This window comes from Callithrix jacchus, chromosome 11, assembly GCF_049354715.1.
Source record: "Callithrix jacchus isolate 240 chromosome 11, calJac240_pri, whole genome shotgun sequence".
Taxonomy (NCBI): domain Eukaryota; kingdom Metazoa; phylum Chordata; class Mammalia; order Primates; family Cebidae; genus Callithrix; species Callithrix jacchus.
The window spans coordinates 29,413,556-29,439,266 of NC_133512.1; the positions used below are offsets into that span (position 1 = coordinate 29,413,556).

Here is a 25,711-nt window from a genome sequence, read left to right on the forward strand (position 1 = left end):
AATAACTCTCTTCATATTTTTGGATGGCCTCAATTTCTTTTCCCTCCCTCCCTCCCTTCCTCCCTTTTTTCCTCCCTCCCTCCCTTCCTTCCTTTTTCCTCCCTCCCTCCCTCCCTCCCTCGGTCTCACTCTGTGGCCCAGGCTATAGTGCAATGGCACTATTACAGCTCACTGCAGCCTGGAACTACCATGCTCAAGTGATCCTCCTGCCTCAGTCTCCCAAGTAGCTAGGACTACAGGTTCACGCCACCATGGCCAGCTAATTTTTTTTTTTTTTTTTTTTTTTTGGTAAAGATGGGGTCTCCTTATGTTGCCCAGGCTAGTCTCAAACTCTTAGGCTCAAGCTATTCTCGCATCCGGGCCTCCCAACATGCATGCTAGGATTTCAAGAGCTAGTCATCATACCTGGCCTTTGATTTCTTAATCTGTAAGGTGAGTGGGTTAGGTTGAAACATCAATCTTTAGGTTCTGGCTTCATAAGTGCATTTAGAATTATAAAGACTGGACCAGGCTCAGTGGCTCATGCCTGTAACCCAGACTACTCAAGAGGCTGAGGCGGAAGGAATGCTTGAGACCAGGAGTCTGAGACCAGCCTGGGCTACATAGGGATACTCAAAAAAAGTAAAAACATAGCCACATGCACTTGTAGCCCCAGCTACTCATGAGGCTGAGGCAGGAGGATCACTTGAGCCCAAGAGTTTGAGGCTGCAGTGAGCTGTGATTATGTCACTGGGTGACAGAGCAAGACCCTGTCTCTAAAGAAAAATTATAAGAAAAGAATTATAATTATTATACTGCTAAGGAAGTTCTGGATGGTTAGAGCAAATTCAAATCAAATGACGTTTCCTGTGACCTATACACGTCACAGGGAGCTTCCTGTTTGCCCTCACAGGAAGGAAATGGCAAAAAGCAGCCATGTACTGAACTAGGGCAAGATCTGAACTCAGAAAAATAATCTGGCTATAAAGAGGCCACTGCATGATCTGTATTAGGGTGGATGCTGGTGAGAGCAAAACTAAAGGCGAAAATGCAACTCGAGAGCAATTTACATCTACATTTATACTAAATGGGTTTATTATAATTGCTGTTATTATGATTAATTTCAGAGGAATTAAATGGGATCAGCCCTTTATTGCAATGTGTTGCTGAGCTGACGGAAGTGTTAGGATAAATAAGAAGGTCAAGGAGAGGCAGATGCAAAAGAAAAGTGACTTTATGCCATCTAAAAAAGAAATCTACTACTTAATTAAAAGGGGTGAAAAAAGAGCCTGCTCTTCTGATGTTGAAATAAACTACAGTACATTGTACTGAGAGCTGAAACCTTGTTTTCTGGCCAATGACATGTACAGCCAGAAGTATGATGCTCTCTTCACCTCTCCACCTGCTCATGACCTCACCTGCATTCTGTGACTTGGTTTACCTTTCTTGGAAGGAACTGTCACATGGCAGTATTTCTCTCTACATTATTGATACCCAAAACATATGATTATCCAGACTTCCAAAGAAGTCAACTGATTCCATTATTAAATAACTAACATTTGCTGAGCACTTACCATGCTAAGTATATTATGCTCTCATGGATTCCATTTCATACATAAGTAACTTAGGCTCAGAAAGATTCAGCAGATTGTCAAAAATCACATAGTTAGCAAATGGCAAAGCCAGACTTTGATCCCAGATCTGTCTGACTCCAGAACAATCCATAGAGCTCAATCGCATCAGGCCATATTGATTACAAATAATTAGGCTTCAGATTTCTGCACAAAAGCTTGCTTTGCAGACCTTTTATTTTTATTTCTAAGTAGTGATACAGGCCCCATTGAAGGCAGAGGGGCAGAGCCAAGTGGGTAAACAGGCCCAAAAGTCTGCAAGAGGGCCAGCTGGACTGCCTGTCATGTAGGCGCATGGGTGCAGCCCAACATGACTTCAGTTCAAGATCTTTGATTTGAAAAATAAAAAGTTATAGACTTCTAAAATGTAATAATTGGTGGTAGGCATTCCAACTCACACAGCGCAGGCTACTGGCCTCATTTTCCCGTTAAGACAAGTGGCTGAATCTATGCATTCATAGAGACCTTGACGTTCACTGGGGGCCATATTGCTGCTTTTTCTAGGCTTTGCTATTTGGACACATCCAGTTCTATTTTAGTTATTCAGATGGAAAAGAAAAAAAAAATCAAAAGGTAGAATTCAGTTTTTTGGTACCACATGAAGAGAGAGAAAAAGACTTTGTTGCTAGCTAGCTGGGTCTTGGCTATTGTCTGACTACTACCCCACTCTCTGTAATAATTGCAAACTACTGATTAATTCTTCCTGGGTGCAGCATTGTCTCATCAATCGTTAAATAAGTTCTCCTGCCAGTGCAGGTACAGGAAGGAAAGATGTACAGACTTGTGTTAAAGAATTTGTGACCTGTGGAGTGGATTTTGGAGTGCTAAGTCAAGTCAGTTTCAGTTTTCAAGAGTGTGTAAGTCTTTAAGGAATTACTCTTGTTGTAACCCATACTCATGAAATGCATGCCCCTGAAAGCACCCAGTACTTTTTTTTTGAGACCCAGTTGCTCTGTTGCCCAAGCTGGAGTGCAGTGGCGTGATCTCGGCTCACTGCAACCCCCACCTCCTAGGTTCAAGTGATTCTGGTGCCTCAGCCTCTGGAGTAGCCGGAATTACAGGCATGTGCCACCATGCCCAAGGTCAGCCTGGTTATTCTAAGTTTACAGAGAAGACAGAAACTGGCAGAGAGAGATGAAGTGGTTTGTCAAAGTCACACAGCCAGTAAGCAGAAGAGCAACTGAATCCAGGCCTTTTAAATCCCAGTGCTCTTTTCAGGAGACCACACCCTGCTTCTCTGATTAGTAGATGCCTGTATTTTTAGTAGAGACAGGGTGTCACCATGTTGGCCGGGCTGATCTCCAACTACTGACCTCAAGTGATCTGCCTGCCGCGGCTTCCCAAATGCTAGCATTACAGGTGTGAGCCAGAATTTTTGGCCGCACCAGGTCTTATAGCATACATTTTAATCACACCAGCAAAGCCATTTAAAAATCACAAACTGAAACGCAGACCACCGCATTTGTACTGGTCTGGCCCACACTTATCAAGGCTACCCATTTCCCTTCCTCTCCCTGGCCATTCTCCATATCCCTGGATTGTGACTGCCCACTCGGGTACCTGCACGCACATCTTTCTGCAATCCAATGTAGAAGGAGACCCCTTTGGAGGTCAGAATCCCATGAAAACCAAACAAAAAGGGAGCAGAAAGGAGAAGCCACTGCTTTATTCCACAGCTGCTTCTTTTTTTTTTTTGGAGATAGAGTCTCACTCTGTTACCCAGGCTGGAGTGCAGTGGCACCATCTCAGCTCACTGGACCTCCGCCTCCCGGGTTTAAGCAATTCTCCTGCCTCAGCCTCTTAAGTAGCTGGGACTACAGGTGCACACCACCACACCTGGCTAGTTTTTTCTTTTCTTTTTTTCTTTTTTTTACTGGAGACAGGGTTTCACCATGTTTCCCAGGCTGGTTTCAAACTAAAGTGCTGGGATGACTGGCGTGAGCCTCCACGCCCAGCCACAGATGCTTCTTTTTCAAGTACAGTTCCAGATTGGCCCTCCCTATTTTCTGTCAGTCACATGATAGGGCTCATTCTCAGTCTACACTGATTTCTGCTTCTTAATGTTGCCCTGGCCTTCCTGACCAATGCTTCATAAGTAAAATCTAAGACAATGCTTCTTTCAAGCAGCTTGAGACACCATACACCCTTCTGCAGCTTAGATTAGGGGATCCCAGCATGGAACTCTCAAGGAACCTCTTGGGCCCCATGGATGTTGTGTAATTCCACCATCCTCCATCCTAACTCTTGCACGTGCCTCCTCAGAAGTCCCTTTCTCTTCAATCCACAAAACATCCATTTCTAACCACCAGAAAATATATGTGAGAGGGAGGCAGCAAGTTTAAAAGGTAACTTCACCCAACTAAAGGTAAGCATGACACACATACGCTATTGCAAATACAAATGTTTTTGTCGTTGTTTTTGAGACAGAGTCTTGCTCTGTCACCCAGGCCAGCATGCAATGGCATGATCTCTGCTCACTGTAGCCTCTGCTTCCTGGGTTCAGGTAATTCTCCAGCCTCAGCTTCCCGAGTAGCTGAGATTACAGGCACCTGCCACCATGCCCGGATAATTTTTTATTTTTAGTAGAGATGAGGTTTCACCATGTTGGCCAGGCTGCTCTTGAACTCCTGACCTCAGGTGATCCGCCCACCTCAGCCTCTCAAAGTGCTGAGATTACAGGCAAGAGCCACCACACCTGGCCTACAAACTGCTTTTAGTCAAGCTAGAAATAGAATTCAGTTCTCATGACCGAATTCACTCACCTCCATCTCGCTTTCTTATTCGCAGTGCCACATGAGCATGAATGGGCAACGAGCATCCTTTTTTCCAAACTGTGATGTCGTGTGTCCCTCCCCCCACCCAGATCATGGGAAATTTGGCATTTTAATCGGTAGTATCCTCACCTCACTTTGGTCAGAATGTTCCTTTTACTTCTGTTTCTAGGACTTGGCATGAATCAAACCTGCTTGATTTCCTGAATTTAAGAAAATTTCTGCATAACAGAAGAAAGGCTAGAAGAAGAAGAAGGCTGAGTGATGCTGGGACAAGACGTCCAGTTGAGAGTCAGGGAGGCTGTACCAGCAGCAGGGTCTGCTGCAGGGAGAATCCTGTTCAACAGGATTGTTGAATCCCCAACAACAGAAAACACTATGGTGTCTTCCCCATCATCTCACTCTATGCCAGCGCCCTTAAAACCTTATCTCCATCCCTCACGATGGCTTCATGAGGTCGGTCTGGCTAGCTGCAATTTACAGAGAAGATAGGAACTGTGGCACCGGGAGGTGACGTGGCTTGTGGAAGTTATATAGCCAGTAAGTAGAAGAGTGATTGAATTCAAGCCTTTTTAACCCCAAAGGCCGTGCTCTTTTCGGGAGACCCTATCCTGCTTCTCTGACTAGCAATGCCTGCCTCCTTGATGTTATCCCCTTCCTTCCTGCCATAGAAGGGCTCACCAAGGGAAACGTGGGAGGGTAAAGAGGAAGAATGTGAGTTCAGCATCGACCATGGTGATGCTTAGGTGTGGGCAGTTGGCACCATTCTGCTCAGTGTCTAGTGGACAGAGGGAAGAGATTGATGCCTCTTTTACTGTGCTAGCAAAGCCATGTCTCCTCCTTTACCTGCTCACCTGTGGAGCACAGTCCTGGGGACCACTGCGGAAGGCAAAGCTCATGGACAGGCCATGTCCCAAGGGAAGGTAAAACACAGTCAGTGTCACTGGGACTCCCCAATTGGGTATTTGGTGACTTCCATCAACAGGCAAGGGGACTAGGCCCCTTCCCTGACCGAGTTAGGACAGTGATGGAAAGTTTGTTGGTGATGGTGAACTAGACCTAGAGCGGACTGGACTCCAGACGTGAGAGCTTATATACACTTGGGTAAGCACGATTCTCAGCTTTTACACTGTCAAAAACAACACACACCTAATACACACCCCAAATACAAGTAAAATGGGAGAATTTACCTGCCCATAAACTTTTCTGAAAGATCCTGCACATCCTTCAGATTCATGAAATGGTGCCAGAAATGCAGGAGACACAGACCCTGTGCTTTGGTTGCTCACATGGAGCAGAACCGCATCTTTAATACATTTATTCCCCCAAAGATTGCATGACTATTTGCAAGAGTACCTTTCCTGCAGTCCAGGAAGTAAAAATTGCATTACTGAAAAATCCTTTGTCTCAGAGCTAATTTTTCTTTGTGGCATTGAGCATCTATTTCCAACAAAAAGTTTCTATAATTTTAACATAAACTCAAGATTTTTAAAGGAGACGTAAGGGTCCATTTGAAAACCTTCAGAGATCACGGAAGGCAAAACTGGGTGTGCTTGTTCATACAAGAATCCGGGACACGGAACAGGATCGATAGATTGTAACGGTGTCCATATTCTCGTTGTAGTCATGTACTACCACAGTTTTGCAATCTGCTACCATTGGGGGTAAGTGGGCAAAGAATATATGGGAATCTCTCCATATTATTTCTTATGAATGCATGTAAATTTATACTTTTTGAATAAACATTTTTAATTAAAAACCAAAAATCAAAACAAAAACCATAAAACAGAACAAAACAGTCACCAAACAGTGGAATTAATACTTTTTAGCCCTCTGGATTACTGAGGGTAAGCGTCATGAGCTGAGATCATGTAAGTGCAACCTGGTATCACAGCTGGCATGGAGAGGCCACAGGCAGGCTCGTGCTCCTGGCCTTGTCTCTGTCAGTCACAAGCAGAGCATTTCTGAATATGAGTGAACAATCCAGAGCCAAGTCAACATAAATTGTAATGCTCTAAAAAAGGAAATCCATGCCCTCTTTATTCCTGAAGAGCCCCAAGCACATACTTGGCACTCATCAAACTATGCACAATGACTAATAATCTTCACCACTGGTTTCATTTTAGCTCTGGGTAATTTCCTCCCACAGATAGGCATAGTTAAGGTCCTTCCCTGTGTGCAGTTAAGCTGGGTCCATAAGTACATAAATACATACTTTACAATAAAGCTACTACCCCGGACACATACATACATACTTTATAATAAGGCTACTACCCTGGAATTTGGCTGAAGAATAGGAGTATTGTCTGGAAAATTATCTTTCTAACAGGCACATACAGTTTTGTCTTTCATGATCTCTGAAGGTTTCCAAATGTAGCCTTAAATCGCCTTTACAAACTTGAGTTTATGTTAAAATTATAGAAACTTATCAAGTAGTCATGTAATCTTTGGGGGAATCCATTTATTAAATATATTGTTCTGCTCCATGTAAGCAACTGAAGCACAGGGTCTGTGTCTCCTGCATTTTTGTCACCATTTCATGAATCTGAAGGATGTTCAGGATCTTTCAGCAAAGTTCATGGGCAGGCACATTCTCCCTTGTCTACTTTGCCACTCTTTCTGGCAGTCTCACCTCAGTAGTTTATCTCATTGAAGTCTCCTCACAGGTAGCAGTTGAAAACTAAAAAGTTTGCCATGTTTGTTTCTTTGCCAAAAAGCAAAAAGTAAACAAAAAACAAATTTCAAAGTGGGGAAAGATACAGTCCTGTCCATTCTCCCCCATTCATTTTTTTTCAAGAACTAATTCATCCTGAATTCAAAATGTACTTTTCTCTAAAAAGGTACATCAAATATCCTTTAGCAAACTTTTATATAGAACATGGATATAAATGCAGAACTTTTGAGTGGAAAGAGACTTCAGAGATCATCTAAGATTGGTCCCCCATTGGGGGGAGGAGCTTCTAGCCCACCTTGTCCTTTCCCATGCTTTAAAGTGGAACCCAGGTGGTTTAAGTGATTCACTCAAAGTCAAGCATCAGAATTAACACTCAGGCCTTCCAACCACATCATATGCTATTTCTCCAAAAATTATTTCTCCCCGCTGCTCCCCACTTCCACCTCTGCCAAAAAAAAAGGTAAGAAAGAGAAAAGATCCATTAAGTCATAATTAATGACATCCAAAACATGCTTTAAATAAACACAGACACCTTTCTGGTATGTGCCGCATGTCTCAATATGCATCCAGCTGTAGGATGATCATGAATACATAAGCCCAAGAGAAACTGTGAAGTTCCCAGAATGAGAAAGTGTTGGGCTTGCCCTCTTGTTTCAGAGGGTTTCAGTTTATTATTATCTAATAATGCTGGATGGTGTCAGAAATTACTCAACCCAGGCAGCATATCACAGTACAAAATCTATGATACAGAAATGTGGTAATAATTTTCAAAACATCAAAGTCTGAGTACATGAGATCTTTAAAACATTAAGAACACAATCCTTTGCCCCCTCTCCCTGTATTTCATGTTAATTTCTTACTCTCTAATATTAACTTTTCTAAGCAACTCAATCAAGAAGACTTCATCACCCCCCCTCACTGAAGCATATCATCTTAAAATTAATTCAAGAACATAAAAGTCTTAAAGATAGCACTGGATTAATTGGCACGAGGAACAACAGAAAGTCAACATAGTTAAGCAAATGCACAATTGCTGTTAACCTTCGCTGAAATAAGAGAGGAAGGCTGTAACTACTTTTGAGGATTGTCATCTATTACTTTTAAAACCTGCAGTATATTCTTAATAAATGGAACAGCACAATCATTCACTTTTCACACAGCATACACACACAGAGTTTTCCAGTCATTTACAATTCACCAGTTACACTAAAAAATCGCTTCCCCCCCATCCTGCCACCGCGGTTCCCCTCAGCCCCCACCGCCACCACACCATCACTTCCACCTTTTATGAAAAGACAACAGTTTTGAGCCATTTAAAAAAGAGAGAGAATCCTGGCAGAAAATAATACACAGCTGTGATAATATCGTGTTATTTTAAAATACCATAATATAGTTTTACTTTTAATAATAAAAGATAAAAAAGGAGTGTCTGTGAATAATTAGAGATTGCAGTCTGAAGCGGGTTACAGTCACTGCAATTGATAATAAACTGAAAACCCCTTGAGAGCAGGTAAATGCTTTGCAACCCTGACCCCCTCGCTCTCACATTACTTAACTACCCTGCGGTTCTTGCATTACATCACCGTTCAAGCGATTGGTTCCTGCATTTTAACTCTCTCCCTGTCTCCTCCGATTAGGAGCGACACCGCAGCAAAGAAACTTCGCCCGAGTTTACTCTTTCTCGCTTTGCTTTTTATTTGTGGCCCTTTTGCTCTGTTTGCTTTGGTTTGCTCTGCTTTTTTTTTTTTTTTTTCCTCCAACCCGGCCTCTGTTCAACTCATTCAGGTTTCTGTGCTAGAACAAAAACTCCGATCGAAGTGAAAAGAAATGCCTCTTCGGGCAAGAAGAGGAGCGGAGGGGCCGGGGAAAGAGGAGAAGGAAGAAGAGGAGAAACAAAGACGGGCAGAAAGGGGAGAAGGGGGAGAAAAGGAAGAGGAGGAGGAGGACGAAGGCTCAAAAACAGAAGGCAGTAGGGGCAAAAAAATCTATAAAATCAGGAGAAAAGAAAATAAAATTAAAAACAAACCTCATGGACATCACTGAGGCTGAATTCCCTCCTGAGGTGCAGAACATGAGAGCTCTGGAATGAGTGTGTGTAGAATTGGAGCCAAAGCTTAACTAGCTTGAGTGAGTCATATCCTTCCCACTTGATTCCAGGCCAAGCGATGATGTAATGTGCTGGCCCTTCTTTTGCGCCTAGCTCTGGCTCTCCCTCCGGCTGGGCTCTCGCTCACTTGCTCTCTTTCTCCTGGTCTCGCCCTCCTCCCCCTTCTCTTTAGCTCAGTGCTAGTGAAGTCACCATTTAAATTTGGCAGAACTGAAGCAAAAACTTCAATGTAACCAAAACAGCCCCAGGCCGAGTTCCAGACTCAGAGAGCCTTCGTGGTGCACTTGCCCTTAGAAACGGGTAAACAGAGGGGGAAACAGTGCCGCCGGGGATGGCCCTACAGTTGCCATCAGGGAGCTCCAAGAGGGACCCAGAGTTCTGCAGGAAGGGGTCTGCTGGTTCTACTAAAAAAAAGAAAGAAAGAAAAGGCTGGTTAAAAAACATTGCCCTATGTTTGGAGAAAGGGAAATAATGCTGAGACACGTGTAGAGATGGGGAAACAGGGAGTGAAAGATGGCAGGTTGGAAGGTCTGAGTCTGAAAAACCAGCCTCCGTTAGCAGCTTGGGCTTTGGTTCAGAACCAGGTGACAGGGTTTCCATCGCCCAGGGCCCTTTATTTCCTGGAGCTGGATGGGATTTTCTACTGCCGAATGCCAACCCACCCCTCCGGAGAGTTCTCGCATCTGACCTCCCTGTCAGCAAGGGCAAAACCACTTCTGGTCCAAGCACGCGCCTGTGTCTGGAGCCATCAAGGGCTGTGAAATCACAGTCACTTCTCCCTTGGCCCCTATGGGTCACCCTGTCATGTGCTAAAGGAAAAGAACCCCAGCCACAAAACACAAAACTCGCCTTTCTGAGATTAGCACGTCACTCTCAGGTGAACCGTCTAAAGGAGAGGGAAGGAAGACAGGTTCCCCCTCAAAGTGAAAGACGGGCTGTGCCCCCCGCAACTCAACTGGCTGGAGGGGGTGCTGGTGCGGGTGGGGCCGTCTGTGAGTTTAAAGAGGAGAACAGACAGTATGTGTGTCTCTTTTTTAATTACAGAGTGAGGAAAAACAGCCTGGGGAGGTGGGGGCAGTCAAGCATGATCCTTCACAAATGACAGTGAAGCCCTTTTAATGGCTAAATTCTACCCCTCACTTCACACCTCCCCACTCAGGACTCCACCGCAACTGGGTCCATACACTTGTCTCCTCCATTAGCAGGGCTTTTTAACCCCATCGTCTCTCCATTTTTGCTCTTTCTTCTCACCCGTCACGTTTCCTTCAAAACAAGAGCGAAACTCCATCTCAAAAAAAAAAAAAAAAAGTAACTTGAAAATGGGAAGTTCACTAGGATTCTTTTAAATACCACAAAAGCAGAAGAAAGGCATGAAGATGCACTTTTTTTTTTCCTTTTCCAAAAAATGACCACGGCTTGTGCTACAGTCTATTTCCCCGATGCCTTTTGCGGCCAGTAAATCAGGTAGAGAAGACAAACATTTGTCTCTTGGCATGCTGCAAAGCAGAGAGGATCTTGACTTCTAAATTCTGTTTTTGGAGAAATCTGTTGGCTTATTAAAGAGGTCCACTGATGGAGATCAGGGATATTAGTCCAAATCCCCTGGAATTTAAATCACAGCTTCAGGGAATGTGGCTGTATTCAGGGTGAAGAGTTAAAAAGCAAGATTTGCCCAAGCGTCTCCAGGACCCTGGAGGTTGGGGCGAGGAAGGGCTTTCTCCAGCAGGCTGCCCTCTGGCTTGACATCCTCAATTGATGCTGATGCCACAGTGGCTCCGAGTGACACCTTTATCAAGGCAGGCAGCTCTGAATTAGAGGTGATCAGCCATAATTACAGCTGGCGCCACTGAAGCCTGTGGCCTGACAGCGGCAAATGTGGCTGTTACAAAGTTTGGTCCACCATGTCAGCGGCCTGTATAACTCATTTACATCTGACTTGCCAAGCAGCCATTGATTTTTCTTCTGCTGAAGGGAATAAATACAACAAAAGTTTCAATAGCTTCTTTACGCTTCAAGGCAGATTGACAAGATTTTGTTTAAACCACTTTTTTCTTTCTAAATAAGCCATTGACCATCTTGCTTAATATCAAGCTATGGACTTTTGCTTTCTCTTCCCCACCCCCCAAACCTCCCTCCCCAATTTAGTTTTCTTATTCAAATGTTTTCTTTTTATTATTGTTTTAGGTACAAAATGGATACATGGTAGAGTTCTCCAAATTTACATCTTCCGTAAGCTCGATGGGAAATGTTCTCTGTAGGATTTTTCTTATACCACGTTACAGGGGCTGGGCAAATCCACTAAAATAGGCTCCTGCTGTTTTTCAGTGACACAGGCAAAAGGGACATGGCCAATGGGTACAGTGTTTCTAAAACTCACAAACGCCAAGGACCCAGAAATGTCAGTTTCTGATGCCGATGCTGGTGAGCCACCAATGTGCCAGAAGACATCAACATCCCAATAAAACAACTTTGGAGTGCTGGCCTGAAATGAAATCAATTTCAGAGCTCAAAGGGTCTAAATATTTACATTTGCACTTGTTGTCTGGGACATTAGTATCCCCTCCTGCCTCTTCCAAATTAGGCATTCCACTGGCTGCTGGATGCCTCCCCACTTGAAAAGAAGCCCTACTCTCCCATTATCCTTCCTGTGCACAGCTAAAGAGAGACAAGACCCTGTTCCCAAAAGGAAATTCCCCTGACTCAAGAGATTCCTTTTTTGCCCATTTGGCCTTCTCCCCCACCCCATGTCCTAGCTGCTCCTCTGAAGAAGGGGGTCTTTGTAGCTAGAACTCATACGATGCTGTAATTCCAGAGGGAGCCTTCTTAGAAGTAGCCCCCAGCCAACAGGCTAGGGCTCCAGATTAGCAGGCTTGCTCAGGAATGCTTACAACACCCTCCTTTGCAGAGCGTGTCATCCTTGGGGAGAGGGTGGTGGGTACCGCACAGCTGTTCGGTGTAACTCACACACTCCCAGCTCCTGATGAAATGTTCGGTTCCAAAGAAATGGAAACCTTTGAGATTTGAGCTCAGAGTTCAGAATGCTTTTGGACCCTTTCCAAACAATCCAATAGAAAAGGCACAACTTGGATTGAAGGGATGGAGGAGCTCAACAGCCAACTCGAGTCCACTTTTTGGGTATCTGGGTGAATTTCCGAGCTCAAACATGTTCTGGGAAACACAGCGAATATTAGAACAATGGAGATCTTTCCTAGAGAGAGCTGGGTTTTTTTTTCCCTCTTTTAGGTTTGAATTTATTCTCAAGGAAAAGTATATTATCTTCTTTCAAACATTGTTTTTAAAATTTAACCCAAGATTTCTACAGTCCCAGTGGAGTTTGAGGGGCCAGATAATTTCAGAGTTAAATAAGCTCTAATGACTATCACATGTAGCTGGCTATAAACCTAGTATTAAAAATTATTCAGAAAAAAGTGGCATCTCTTCCTTTTTTAATTTACAATAACCATCCAGGTGGTTTTCTAAAGCCTCCTTTGCAAATTGCTTCCAGTGAACCCTCTGGTCACAGACCACTGCACACCCACATGGTGTCATTCAGCATTCCCTTCAACTTGGGTGTCCCATGTTTTCACAGTGGACAGAGGATGAGGGGCTGCCTAGGTGACCTGGTGCGTCCTGAACCATATGCAAGCTGGATTCGCTGGTTTAGATTGTCAGCCAAGCTAAAGTCAGCTCCAGGCACTCCCAGAGAGGAGACAAGGGAGTGATGTGCCCTTGGAGACTCCTGTCTTGTACCTACTGCCCCTCCTACACCCCAGCCCTGGCGCTAAGTACCCTTAGGCAATTCACTGGCCTTTCCCATGTCAAAACCGATTTGTAAATCACAGAAGTGGCAATGCTGAATATGTCTCAAACAAATGAATTTCTAATGGTGGAGGCATCAGGAAATCTTTAGGGGTGGATAGTAAGAGGTCACAAGAGCCATTTGATTAGCCCTAAAATATTATCATCAATTCTCCTTCCAATAGTGTTTTTTCTCTAATTTCTTAAAATGTGCAAGTCATTGTATCACTTAAACCTAACCCAGTGTCTGAAAGACAGTGGACACTCCTGGAATATTTGTTGAATGAATGAATGAGTGAGTGAATGAATACAATCCTCAGTTCAGGCATTATCTTTTCCATGGTCTCCTTGCTGGGCTATCAGGCTAGGGTAGGGGTGGCCAATACTCTGTGCTCCACTGGCATCTTAAAGCAGATTCTATCCCAGCAATAAGCCAGCTATGGAGAGGATCTCTTTTCATGCTTCTCTTCTTCAATTGCCATTTGCTTCTCCAGGGCAGACTGTGCTATTCATCTTCATCTCCCTAGCACCTAGCACCTGGTCAATACATAGTAGGTCCCTAAGAAATGTGACTGAGGCTGGGCGTGGTGGCATACATCTAAAGTCTCGCTACTGGGACTAAGGTGGAAGGTTTGAGCCCAGGAGTTCGAGACTACAGTGAGGCATGATTGCGCCACTGCACTCCAGGCTGAGAGACAGAGCAAGATTCTGTCTCTAAGAATAATAAAAATAATAATAATTAATTAAAGAAAAAAATGTAACTGAGCCTGAACTAGTGGCAACACAGGCTGCTTTGTCTTCCCTGAATATATGTTCCCTCCTGAAAGTGCTTTTTCCCATTTATATTATTGCTCACACTTTTCCTGTAGCTTCCTTAAGATCTGAAGAATCTAGAAAACCTAGAAAAAGAAAATCCTAGGAAATCTACTGGTCAGCCTTCTCCATCCTTGCACTACACCTTTTCTCCCTGGAGGGCCTCAGATTACTTTTGTTTCCGTTTTCTTGGACCCCCATAGCAGGGGTGGCAGAATGAGCATCCTGTGATTGATGTCAGAGCAGCTGACTCTGCACTATTGTCACCAGCTTTCTACATAAGGCATCCAGGGAAATTGGAATTTGAGGTGAGAGCAGCTAAATATTCTCCCATTGGGACTTCTTGCACAGTTGCTAAGGTGCCCGAAAGAAAGAGACACTGCCACCAGGACTTTTCAATGTCTAAAGAAAGGTGATGTCATTTCTAACCAACCTCTATGACCACAGTGGGCACTACAGGAAACTCAAACAATGGTGGAAGACAGGGGGTCCAAATGTTTTTTTTTTTGTTTTTTTTTTTTTTGAGATAGGGTAATACAGGGTCTTGCTCTGTTGCCCAGGCTGGAGTGCAGTGACATGATCTCAGCTCACCATATCCTTGACCTCCTGGGCTCAAGTGATCCCCACACCTCAGCCTTCTGAGTAGCTGGAAGTATAGGTGTGCACCACCATATTGCCTAATTTTGTTTACTTTTTGTAGTGACAAGGTCTCCCTATACTCCCCAGGCTGGTCTTGAACTCCTGGACCCAAGGGATTCTCTCAGCTTGGCCTCCCAAAGTACTGGGACTACAGGTGTGAGCTGCAGTGCCTGGCCAAGGAGGTCCAATCTTTTGTGGGTAAAAGTTTATACAGGATTGGGGCCTAATGATGTTGTCAGACTAACTACACTGAATTCATGTTCTGATGTAGAGTGGAGCCAAGACAGGGCATAGTAGCTGATCAAGACTGGCTCCGGGCAGTTATGCTTGGGAAAGGTGGACAACCCAACTGATGATGTACGAGAAAGAGGCCTTTTCTGGAGGCTCTTTAGGGAAGCTTGGTTAAGGGAGCTTATCTACCAAATTCCTACTTTCCCCTTGGACCACGTGTGGTGACTAGACTACTCCAGGTTGAAGCAAGTGAAGTGCCTAGGGTGCAAAATTTAAGGAGGTGCTCACTCTCAGGGGCGGGTCTGCACTTGTCCAACCCTGAGACTGATTTCCCCCTTAAATGTTGAGCTGTAGGGGCCTCATTTGTGCCCCCTTAGTCCAAGCCTTGTTTGGAGTTGATTTTCTACTCTCTTTGTACTCATGAGCATGGGTAGGGTTAGTAGAATAATATCAGGTGATGCTCTGGGACTGCCTGGCTATCTGGGGGAATGCGGAATGATGCCTGCAACAGACTAGACTCTTCCTTAGAGTGTCAGCTTCATCAATCTTTCCTTCTTCTCAATTAGCCACTGTGAGCTGAGAGTTGAACTACAAGTTGTCTGATACCAAAGTTGGGAGTGCGATCACTCACTGCTTTATATTGATGCACTAATGCCTTTTATAATTCAGGTGTTCCTCATGACCTGGGTTAATCCTTGTGTCCAGAAGCAAGCAGTATTACCGGCCCTGGAATCAGGAGAGGCAATGAGGGAACCCTACACAACATAACCCTACGCATGCTCATGAGTACACAGAAAATCATCTCCAAGCTGGGTGCGATGGCTCACACCTATAATCCCAGCACTTTGGGAGGCTGAGGCGGGTGGATCACAAGGTCAAGAGATCGAGACCATCCTGGTCAACAAGGTGAAACCCCATCTCTACTAAAAATACAAAAATTAGCTGGACATGGTGGCACATGCCTGTAGTCCCAGCTACTCGGGAGGCTGAGGCAGGAGAATTGCTTGAACCCAGGAGGCGGAGGTTGCGGTGAGCCGAGATCATGCCATTGCACTCCAGCCTAGGTAACAAGAGTGAAACTCCATCTCAAAAAAAAAGAAAAAAAGAAAATTATCTCCAAACAAGCCTTGGACTAAGGGGCACAAAAGAGCCTAAGAGTAATGATGGTCTTAGGAATGTCATGATTCTGACCAGGGAGATTTTCCAAGGGATGAGGGTTAGAGTAAAGGCGGGGAAGGACAGAGCGTTTTTATGGCATAACATCAAAAGGTAACAAATGTAGAACGTCGTTTCCCTCAGGTCCTAAGAGGGCCTCACACTGCTCACCTGGCCTTCATCACCTCCCTTTTATACCCTGGAATTTCATCAGAGGCCACACTCTGAGGGAAACCTGCAAAGTCAATGCCTGCCACTTTCCTGGAACTCCCATGCTGGGAGGCTCCCCTGCTGGGACTCCACATTTCACAGAAAGGAAAACTTGTGGCTACCAGAAGCTGACCATCATTTGCTGAGAATTTTTATCTGGAAAAGCAGTTCATGGGGACTTTCATAATCAGTGGGAAAATGTCCCCTTGCAGATGTTAAGTTCAAAACACTATAGTATCTGCTTTCTGAATATTCTCCCTCTGTCTCCCCTCTGCACTTTGCAATTCCACATACAGGCCCTTGGAAAAGCATTACTTACAAACCTGTAGGAGAGCCCTGAAAATATACTCTGCTGGCTGTTTTCATTGTTAAAACATGTTTAAAAAAAAAAAAGACTCCAGAAGTAAGAGTGAGTTTGAAGAGGTTTTGAAAGTATTAGAAATAAAAAGCCAGCTTTAAACTAAGGAATTGTATTTGTGGTTTCATTTCTTTCCACAAGGATTCCAGCTGTAGAGCTCTGTGTCTATTTAATAACTGACCTTCTCTTACACTGAGCAGAGAAGTTCACCAGCACTGATTTATTAGGAGGGTCTCTGCAAGGAGAATTCACCCTCCAACACTTTTGCCTGGAGGGGATGAGAAGAAAAAATTTTTTTTTAACCCCAAACATGAAGCTCTTGGGTCTTCCAAATGAAATTATCTGTGTTTTTATTAACTTGGCCCCTGAGTTTAAAAGTTGGTTTTGATAAGGGTGAATAAAGGAAAGAGAAAACTGCTGACATAATATTTTGGTTTCCAAACCCACTTCCACATTCTACTGTCCCTCTCAGGCCTGTACATGACTGTGGTTTCTCTATTTACACCAGAATCCTGGAGAGAAAGGTGTAGTTAATCCTGCGTTATGCTAAAACTCATCTCTAAACTTCAGTAAAATCATCATAGTGACTCTTTTAAATGCTTTGGCATATGTTTTGATTTTTCTAGACGTTCAGTACTTTATGATTTATAAATAATGCAGGCTTGTCTCTTTTTTTTTTTTTTTTTTTAACAGAGTCTCACTCTGTTGCCCAGGCTAGAGTATAGTGGCACCGTCTCAGCTTACTGCAACCTCCACTCCCTGGGTTCAAGCGATTCTCCTGCCTCAGCACTCCCCCCACTCCACCAAGTACCTGGGACTACAGATGTGCACTGCCATATCCTGCTAATTTTTGCATTTTTAGTAGAGATGGGGTTTTGCCATGTGGGCCAGGCTGGTCTTGAACTCCTGACCTCAAGCGATCCACCAGCCTTGGCCTCCCAAAGTGCTGGGGTTATAGGTGTGAGCTACTGCGACCAGCCTCTCTTCCCTTCTTATAAGAGGAAAAGTAGATATTATAATGTCCAAGGGGTTCTATAAATTTAGGAGTAAAAAGATCGGCTGGGCGCAGTGGCTCACACCTGTAACCCCAGCACTTTGGGAGGCCGAGGCGGGTGGATCATGAGGTCAAGAGATCGAGACCATCCTGGTCAACAAGGTGAAACCCCATCTCTACTAAAAATACAAAAAATTAGCTGTGCATGGTGGCGCGTGCCTGTAATCCCAGCTACTCAGGAGGCTGAGGCATGAGAATTGCCTGAACCCAGGAGGCAGAGGTTGTGGTGAGCCGAGATCGCACCATTGCACTCCAGCCTGGGTAACAAGAGCGAAATTCCATCTCAAAAAAAAAGGAGTCAAAAGATCTTAAATTTCTCATTTCTTAGGAAGTTGAGAATTCTTCCTTTCTTAATAGAAATGGGAAGGAAAGTGAGATTCATGCACTGTTTGGGCCAATGCCGGTGCCCCTTCTTTTTTTTTTCTAAGATATGGGGTCTCACTGCATTGCCCAGGCTGGAGTGTAGTGGCTGTTCACAGGCACTGTCAAAACTCACTGCAACCTCAAACTCCTGGGCTCAAGTTATATTGCCACCTTAGCCTCCCATGTAGCTGGAACTACAGGTATGTGCCACCACACCCGGCCAGTTCCTTTCTTTTAGCACCCACCCAAACTGGAAAGCATGCATTTAAGCTGGTGTTAGAACATACTTCTCTTGCACAGTAATCCTCCTTGAAAATCTAATGAACACTCTGACTCCTTTTTTTAACTATGGACCCCAGATTAAAAACCTCCAAGAGAAAAAGCATGTTCTCTTTGTGTTAAACTTCAAGCTATGCTCTTTTACAGGTAAAGAAAAGCAGGCACAAAGAAATGAATCTCAATGTCTTGAAGGCTGACCCTTGGCTGGGCATTTGAACCAGCAAACATCAGTCAGTGGTTCTCAGATTTGGTATGCTGGGAATCTCTGGGGAATAGATTAAAATGCAGGTCTCCAGGTACTACCTTGGAGATTATATCAGTCAAGGTGGGGCCTTGTTTCTGTAGGGCTATGACAGAAAATGCATTTTTAAGCAAAACTCCCCAGAGATTTTTATGCGTGTGATCCATAGTCCACACTTCAAGAAAGACTGAATTCTACATGGTCATGGAAATTTCATAAATAAACTAAGTTTATTAAGTCAATGAAAAAAATATATAAATACATTTGCATTTCTCTGCTGTCCACGCTCTAAAGGAACTTTGATTTCCTTTCACCTCTTATATTTTAAGGTAAGAAGGATACAGTCATCTGAACTATAGGGATCAAGCCTTTAAGCTTTGGATACAGTGGCTTGTCCAAAACAGGATGCCCACAGAGGATGGAAGGAAAACATCTGTGTTCACAGTAACATGACACCCATCTGAACAGTCTATGGAATTATGGTCTCCAGGACTCATGATAAGATTAGGGTTTCCTGATCTGTGGCTAGTTTTGCAAGACATTTCTGTTCTATGTTTACTATCAACATTTCCAGATATTTATTTGGCAAGATTCCTAGTCTCCTAAAGTGACAATCATGAGGAGGGTACACTGGAATGGGGGAAGGAACACCAGTGGTAACTGAGGAATGTATTGCAGGGTACCCATCCACTGCGAAGCTGACATACTTGATGATTTTCTTGATCTCTGGATACTAATGAATTCACAGGGTTACCTTATCTGGTGTTCTTTACCGATCACTCTTCTAAAAGGATGTTAACAACGTTTTTCAAAAGTATTGAATTTGTAGGCTTGTAAAGAGCCACAGCATTTGAGAGGAGAAAGTGCCAGTCTATCCACAGACCCAAAAACATGAGTGACCCCAGAAGGGGAATGAGGATCGCGACCCGTGAGTCATCAAGGGCTTCATCTCCTGCAAAGTGGAAATTAAGTGTCTGAATTGCAATGAGACTCCTTACATAATTCCTGTTTGACCAACTCTTTGTCATATTAATACCGTCAGATCACTGCCGAAGCAGCCGCAGAGACAGACACCACACACAGAAGCCCAGGAAAGACAAAACGAAAAACCTTGGTAGGTGCTGAACGTCTGGGAAAATGGTAACAACAATAATGCAATAATCTGTGTGTACATTTGGAGGAAGAGGCAGTGAACCCGAAAAATAATGATAGTTATGATGAAAGCAAAAAGGCCTACTACCTAGTTCTTCAGTCACTAGTACCTTCTAGTCTGGGGCCATCAAGCCTATTTCATCCTGACCCTTGCTGGAGGTTTTTACACTCCCTTACTCAGAGAAGCTTTGCGTTGACAGAGAAGAGACCCTCCAAGACATGGAGAATGAAGAGATAGTGATCGTCAGGAATGACACAAATCTCTGAATGAAATAGCTTTGGGGCAGTAATCCTCTTTCAAATTCTAGAGACTTTCAGAAATAAATAAGCTATAAATGCCTGTAAATTGCCCTTTCCATTTGGTAAAAATGTCCTTGGTGTTGACTTCTTATAGGCGAACCCAGAGTCTGCCAGGTCTCAAATCTGCATTGCCATCATACGCATCAGCATAAGAGCACCTTATCCCAAGCTGAAATAGGATCCACGCTGTACTATTTTGCAAGGGTAGATGGTTTTGAGCCTAGAAGGCCCCATAACTCAGTCTGAGGCAGTTCCGTCTTAATTTGTCAAAGTTTCTGTTATTTTAACAAAGGCTATTTGGTGTTACTTGATCCCTCCAGGCCTGGCTAAACCTCAGCACAATTGAGATCCTTTTGTTTCTCTGTCTCCCCTTTCACTACCTCTCTCTACATTTCCCGACACCTTCTTTTCCTAACTGGTTTCAGGGCATCTCACAGAAGGCGTGAGCTGATAAAGGCAAATTTTCCTTATTTCGTATGATGACAATGCAGGGAAAAACCAAAGTCCTAAGTTCTTACGGTGGGCTCTGAGACCCCAGGACAGAAGATGCTGGGGGCTGTGTTTTAAAGGATGCTGTTGAGTCCTTGGTTTGGTTTCAGAGACAGAGAAGGAAACAGAACAAGCAAGATGTTAGACCTCAGAGAACGGGCATTCTAATGGGTAGACAGAGATAACGAGGAAACAAATAAATACTGTTATTTTAGATAGTGATAATTGCTACAAAGAAAAAAGAACATGATGATAAGAGAGAGCATTGGATGTGGTGAAGTATTTTAGATCAGATGCTTAGGGAACTCCCCTCCCAAAAGATGACATTTTACCTGAGGATTGACTAGTGAGAAGGAGCCACTTATGGCTCAGGGAAGAGGCATACAGAGAGAACCACCTAGATAAATGCCCTAAGGCAGGAAGGAAGTTGTTGTGTTTCATGCAGGAAAAGAAAGAAGACCTTGGAGGGAAGGAGAAAGGGAGGGAAAAGAGAAAACCTGAGAGTGTAGGTGGAGTCTTGCAAGTCACTACAGAGTTCCTGTTTTAATTGCTGAGGAAAGCCACTGGAAAGTCTAAAGAAGAGACCAACATGACCTGATTTTTATTCTAAGAAAATTGCATTAATTGCAGTCTGGAGAACAGACTGTCAGAGGGAAAGAATTCAAGACTGGACAACAGGTAAGATATTTTGCAATAGTCTGGATGAGTAGTGATATGAGCTTGGGCCAACTGTGATGAAGAAGACTGATCACATGTGATCTGAAAACGTCAAGAGTTTTGTTTTGGACATGCACGTGGAGGAATCAGGAGAACAGAGGAGTAGGAACATCTGAGCTCAGTAGGCCAGTCAGCGCTTGAAGACATCCAATGGGAATCAATTTTGATTGACTATCTCTAAAGCCACAGGCAGAGTTAATCTCAGAAATGAGTCATGCAGGATACTCTCACAGTAAGAGGTGGGCAGAGAGGGATTAGCCAGTGAGCTGGGAGAAGAACCAGGAAGAGGAACAGGAAAGAGACTTGGAAATCAATGTCAGCACAACAGTCACTTCAGATGACTTTGAAGTACACATTTGTTAGACCAACTATTCTGTAGCTCCTGTAGCCGGGTTCCGCTCAGGAGAGAGGTTAAAAGTCAACTCACAGTCAGCTGAGTGGGAGAATAGTTCTCCTGGTACCTAACATCTTCCTGGAAACGCTCCATGCCTTTTCCTTATCGTTGAAAATATCAAGAAAGAGACTCTTGTAATGCAGAAAATTTGAAGATCTTATTTGCAAGCAAGAAAAGATAAGGAACTTTAAAAAAAAATCTATCTGGTCCAAAAGCTTTAAAATAGCCTGCTGCCTATGTACTTTGTCCTTTTATCATCTATTCTCTTGGGGGAGTTAAAATACTGCTCTACCACCTAAATAAATATATGTAGCTTTCATATGCAACAGATAAACTGGCTGAGCATGGCAGCCACCCATGTAGTCCCAGCACTTTGGGGGGCTGAGGTGGGCAGATGGCTTGAGCCCAGGAGTTCGAGACCAGCCTGGCCAACATGACAAGACCCCGTCTCTACAAAAAAATATAAAAATTAGCTGAGCATGGTGGTATATGCCTGTAGTCTCAGCTACTTGGGAGGCTGAGAGGGGAAGATCACTTGAGCCTAGGGAGGTGGAGGTTGCAGTGAGCTGAGATCACACCACTGCACTAAGCCTGGGTGGCAGAGCGAGATTCCCTCTCAGAAAAAAAAAAGAGAGAGATAGAGGGAGATAAACTTCTTGTCAACACAGGCTCTGCTTTATTCATTAACACTTTGGAGACTTGGCAAAAATGGTAACATTAATTGCCTGTGGGCATTAGATGTAGACTTCTTTAGTTTCTAAGTTTAGGGAGCAAGATTAAAAAGAATATCATAAAGCATGTTTTAAAGCAATACACTTTGTTAACGTATGTGATTTTAAGGCTTCTATGACACTTCTCACTTTGAGAGGGTCCCAGGGCGGTCTGGGAACGTGGGCTGCCCAGTGGGTTCTAAGAGCTGCTTTCCAGGGGACAATTGGAGCAGATGTTTTTTGGGTTTTTCTCCATCTGTGAAAACAGGTATCCTGGGACAGGTTTTAAAGTGGGGAAGTCCTTTTAGAATGTGTGGTGATAGCCATTGTATTAGACCCAAGAGGCCCTGGGTATAAAAACAAATGGAAAGACTTGAGAAATTCACCATCCCAGATTGCAAACACCAAATAATCCATTTTGAGATTTTAAAGCTAAGTCATGGATGTTTCTGAAAATTGTTATATCGCTCTGAGTAAATCCAAATTTTGCTCAACAGTAGTGACACTAGATATAAATCAATCTGTCCCTCTTAGAAAAGGGCAGTGGAGGTAAGGTATGGGGCAGGTGGTTTCTGGGGTTCAGAGGGGCCGAGGTCATCTAAGAGGCCAAATGCTATAATGGTTACTTCAAATTTAGAGAGAAAGAACAGGAAAATCTCCTAAAATTGTCAAAGTACTTTGTTAACACAACCTCATACAGTGTTGGAGCATGAAACATTTAAAGTCCAAATTTCCTCATTCTGCAGCTGGAAAAAACTGAAGTATGGAGAAGTTAAGCTGCTTGCTCACTCAGCCAATGCAGCCCCCCTTCTGCGTATTTCAGAGCTCTTTCCATGACAGCACCGGGAGGCCTGGTATCTCTGGATTGTAGGGGAGGTCTCATTCAGTAATTTCCCTGAATTTGTTGTTGGCTTTGGGCTGGGGAGTGGAAGCTGTGAACCTGAACAATATGTCAGCCTTGGGGCTGGGGCCCAGGGCATTTCCCATTAACCCGGTCAAGACGGCCAGTCTCTGTCAATCAGAGTTTATCAGAGCCTATTTTATAGTACGTTATGAAATGCCATGATGTTTTTGTAACCAAATAAATGCGTTAGGAACAGAGCATTTTTTTTTTTCTGCAGCTCTCTACAACATCCTGGATCTGTTCTTAGAAGCAGATAAAAAGCAGTAGGGACTCTAGTCACAATAATACCAATCTATATGTGTTGCAAAGCAATCTGTTATCTCTTTAATCCTCTTAAAACTTTTCCCAAGGAGAAAGCTGAGGTTAGAAAGGTGTAATGACTTGGTCAAGAACACAGAGCTATTAACTAGATCCCAGGTCTTTTAACACCTAGTCCAATGTTTTGTGTGTGTGTGTGTTTTCTTTTTTCCCATAATACAACTGATCCCCTTGTCTGGCGTCCTGAATGTGCGTTGTTTTATATGAGGATATTAGAAACTGATTTTTGTATTTAATTGGTTGGGGCGATTGCAACTTGTTTTTTCATTCATTGTAGTTAAAGACACATAACAACAAAATTGACCATTTTAACCTTTTCAAGGTGTTACGCTCACCGGCATTAAGTGCATGGTTGAAATAACTGTTGCAATGAAAACACCAAGCCATCTGCTAAGAGCTAATCTGTAATGTCTCATTAAATTCTAAAAGCTAATCTGGTTGCTATTTTTATCTTTCATTTATAGATGAAGAACTAAAAATTCAGAGAGATTAAGTAATTTGCCCAAGGTCAGCTGACTGATGTATTCACACTCTAATCCACCGCACCTTATAGCTTTTTCTTTGAGGCCACTAAACAAAACAAGAACTGAAAGGCTCAATGTGTCTTTCTTGGCTTCTCTGTCTGGTTATAACCTTCACGCGTTGACCAGTGACTAAGCAACCCAAGTCTCACCAGAATTCTAGAGGAGGTACCGGAGTCAGGGAAAAAGGCCAGAGTCTCTTGTTTCTCCCCAGTCTGAACAGTTAGGATTGTTTTGTTTTAGTTGAACTAGCAACATCTAAGAGTCACCCGAAGTACCCACAGTTATGCTTATGCTAGAGCAAGTGATAAGAGAACCTCAGTTTTCCGGGAAGAGATCACAGAAAGCAGGAAACGTACTTTTAAACAGGAACTGTCTGAATTCATTTGACAATAAATGTCACTAAATAACTCAACCAATTTAGTACACACTTATTTTTGAGACAGGGTCTCACTCTGTCGCCCAGGCTGGAGTGCAGTGGTGAGATCACTGCTCACTGCAGCCTCAACCTCCCAGGCTGAAGCAATCCTCCCCACCTCAGCCTCCCACGTAGGTGGGACCATAAGCCTGCGATGCTCATTTTAAAAAATGGTTGTAGAGACAGGGTCTTGCTATGTTTCCCAGGCTAGTATTGAACTCCTTGCTTCAAGCAATCCTCCCACCTCAGTCTCCCAAAGCACAAAATGAGCCACCACTCTCTGCCACAGTTATATTTTCCACAACAATCCTTTATTAAAAAGTGTGTGGCCAGGTGCAGTCACCTGAGGCCAGGAGTTTGAGACCATCCTAGGGAACATAGTGAGTCCCGGTCTCTATTTAAAAAGAAAAAAATAGGCCGGGCGCGGTGGTTCAAGCCTGTAATCCCAGCACTTTGGGAGGCCAAGGCGGGTAGATCACGAGGTCAAGATATCGAGACCATCCTGGTCAACATGGTGAAACCCCGTCTCTACTAAAAATACAAAAAATTAGCTGGGCATGGTGGCGCATGCCTGTAATCCCAGCTACTCAGGAGGCTGAGGCAGGAGAATTGCCTGAACCCAGGAGGTGGAGGTTGCAGTGAGCCGAGATCGCGCCATTGCACTCCAGCCTGGGTAACAAGAGCGAAACTTTGTCTCAAAAAAAAAAAGGAAAGAAAAGAAAAGAAAAAAATAGAAAATGGTTTTTAAAAAATGGTTTTAAAGAACTATAATAGTAACTTCCTCAACAAAGCAGCCTACTATAGAGTTGTGGAAAGAAAATGCACACTGTACCGACACACACACACCTGTATATTTTTGTATTAGTGAACTTTTGTTGTTTTGACTTGTATTGATTAATCGTTTCAGGCTTTTTAGATGGCACATGGGAGAGATGTAGAATTAAAGACAAACTTGGGACAATTCCCTCATATAAGCCACATATTTCCTTGTGCCGTACTCTGTATCCAAGTAATCACAGATGAATTACGTTGATGTTATTTGGGGGTAAAGTGCCAGCTTCCCTTAGTCTGCATTAATTACTACAGAAAATACTTCTAATGATGGAAACACAGTAGCCCTGATTCAGATACGTTTAAATCACCTACTAAAAAACAGTGAGCTCAAACACAGTAGCCCTGCCTTATTCACAGCGTGTCAACTGCAGTCAGAAAACAGGGGAGTGCAGTACAATGAGATATTTTGAGAGGGAAAGAGACCACATTCACATAACTTTGATCACAGTACTTTGCTATAAATGTTCTATTTTATTATTAGGTATTGTTGTTAGTCTCTTACTGTGCCTAATGAACAAATTAAACTTTATCATACATATGCCTGGATAGGAAAAGGCAGTATAAAGAGGGTTCCATATGATCCACAGATTCAGGCATCCACTGGGGGTCTTGGAAAATGTCCCTTGTAAACAGAATTAATGCAAGCACTTT

General features: G+C 43.5%; 1 protein-coding gene across 8 annotated transcripts in view; it reads right to left on the bottom strand.

Annotated features, from left to right (window-relative positions):
• Window positions 1–25,711, bottom strand: part of CREB5 (cAMP responsive element binding protein 5) — a 416,669-nt gene that overhangs the window by 125,134 nt on the left and 265,824 nt on the right. Inside the window, exon 1 of one of the 8 annotated variants that reach the window (XM_009002226.5) lies at window positions 9,082–9,146. The exons of the other annotated variants lie outside the window; for them this stretch is intronic. Coding sequence (XP_009000474.1) covers window positions 9,082–9,128 — 47 coding nt within the window. The 5' untranslated portion in view covers window positions 9,129–9,146. Of the gene's footprint in view, window positions 1–9,081; window positions 9,147–25,711 lie in introns of those variants that run through there. 8 annotated transcript variants of the gene reach the window in all.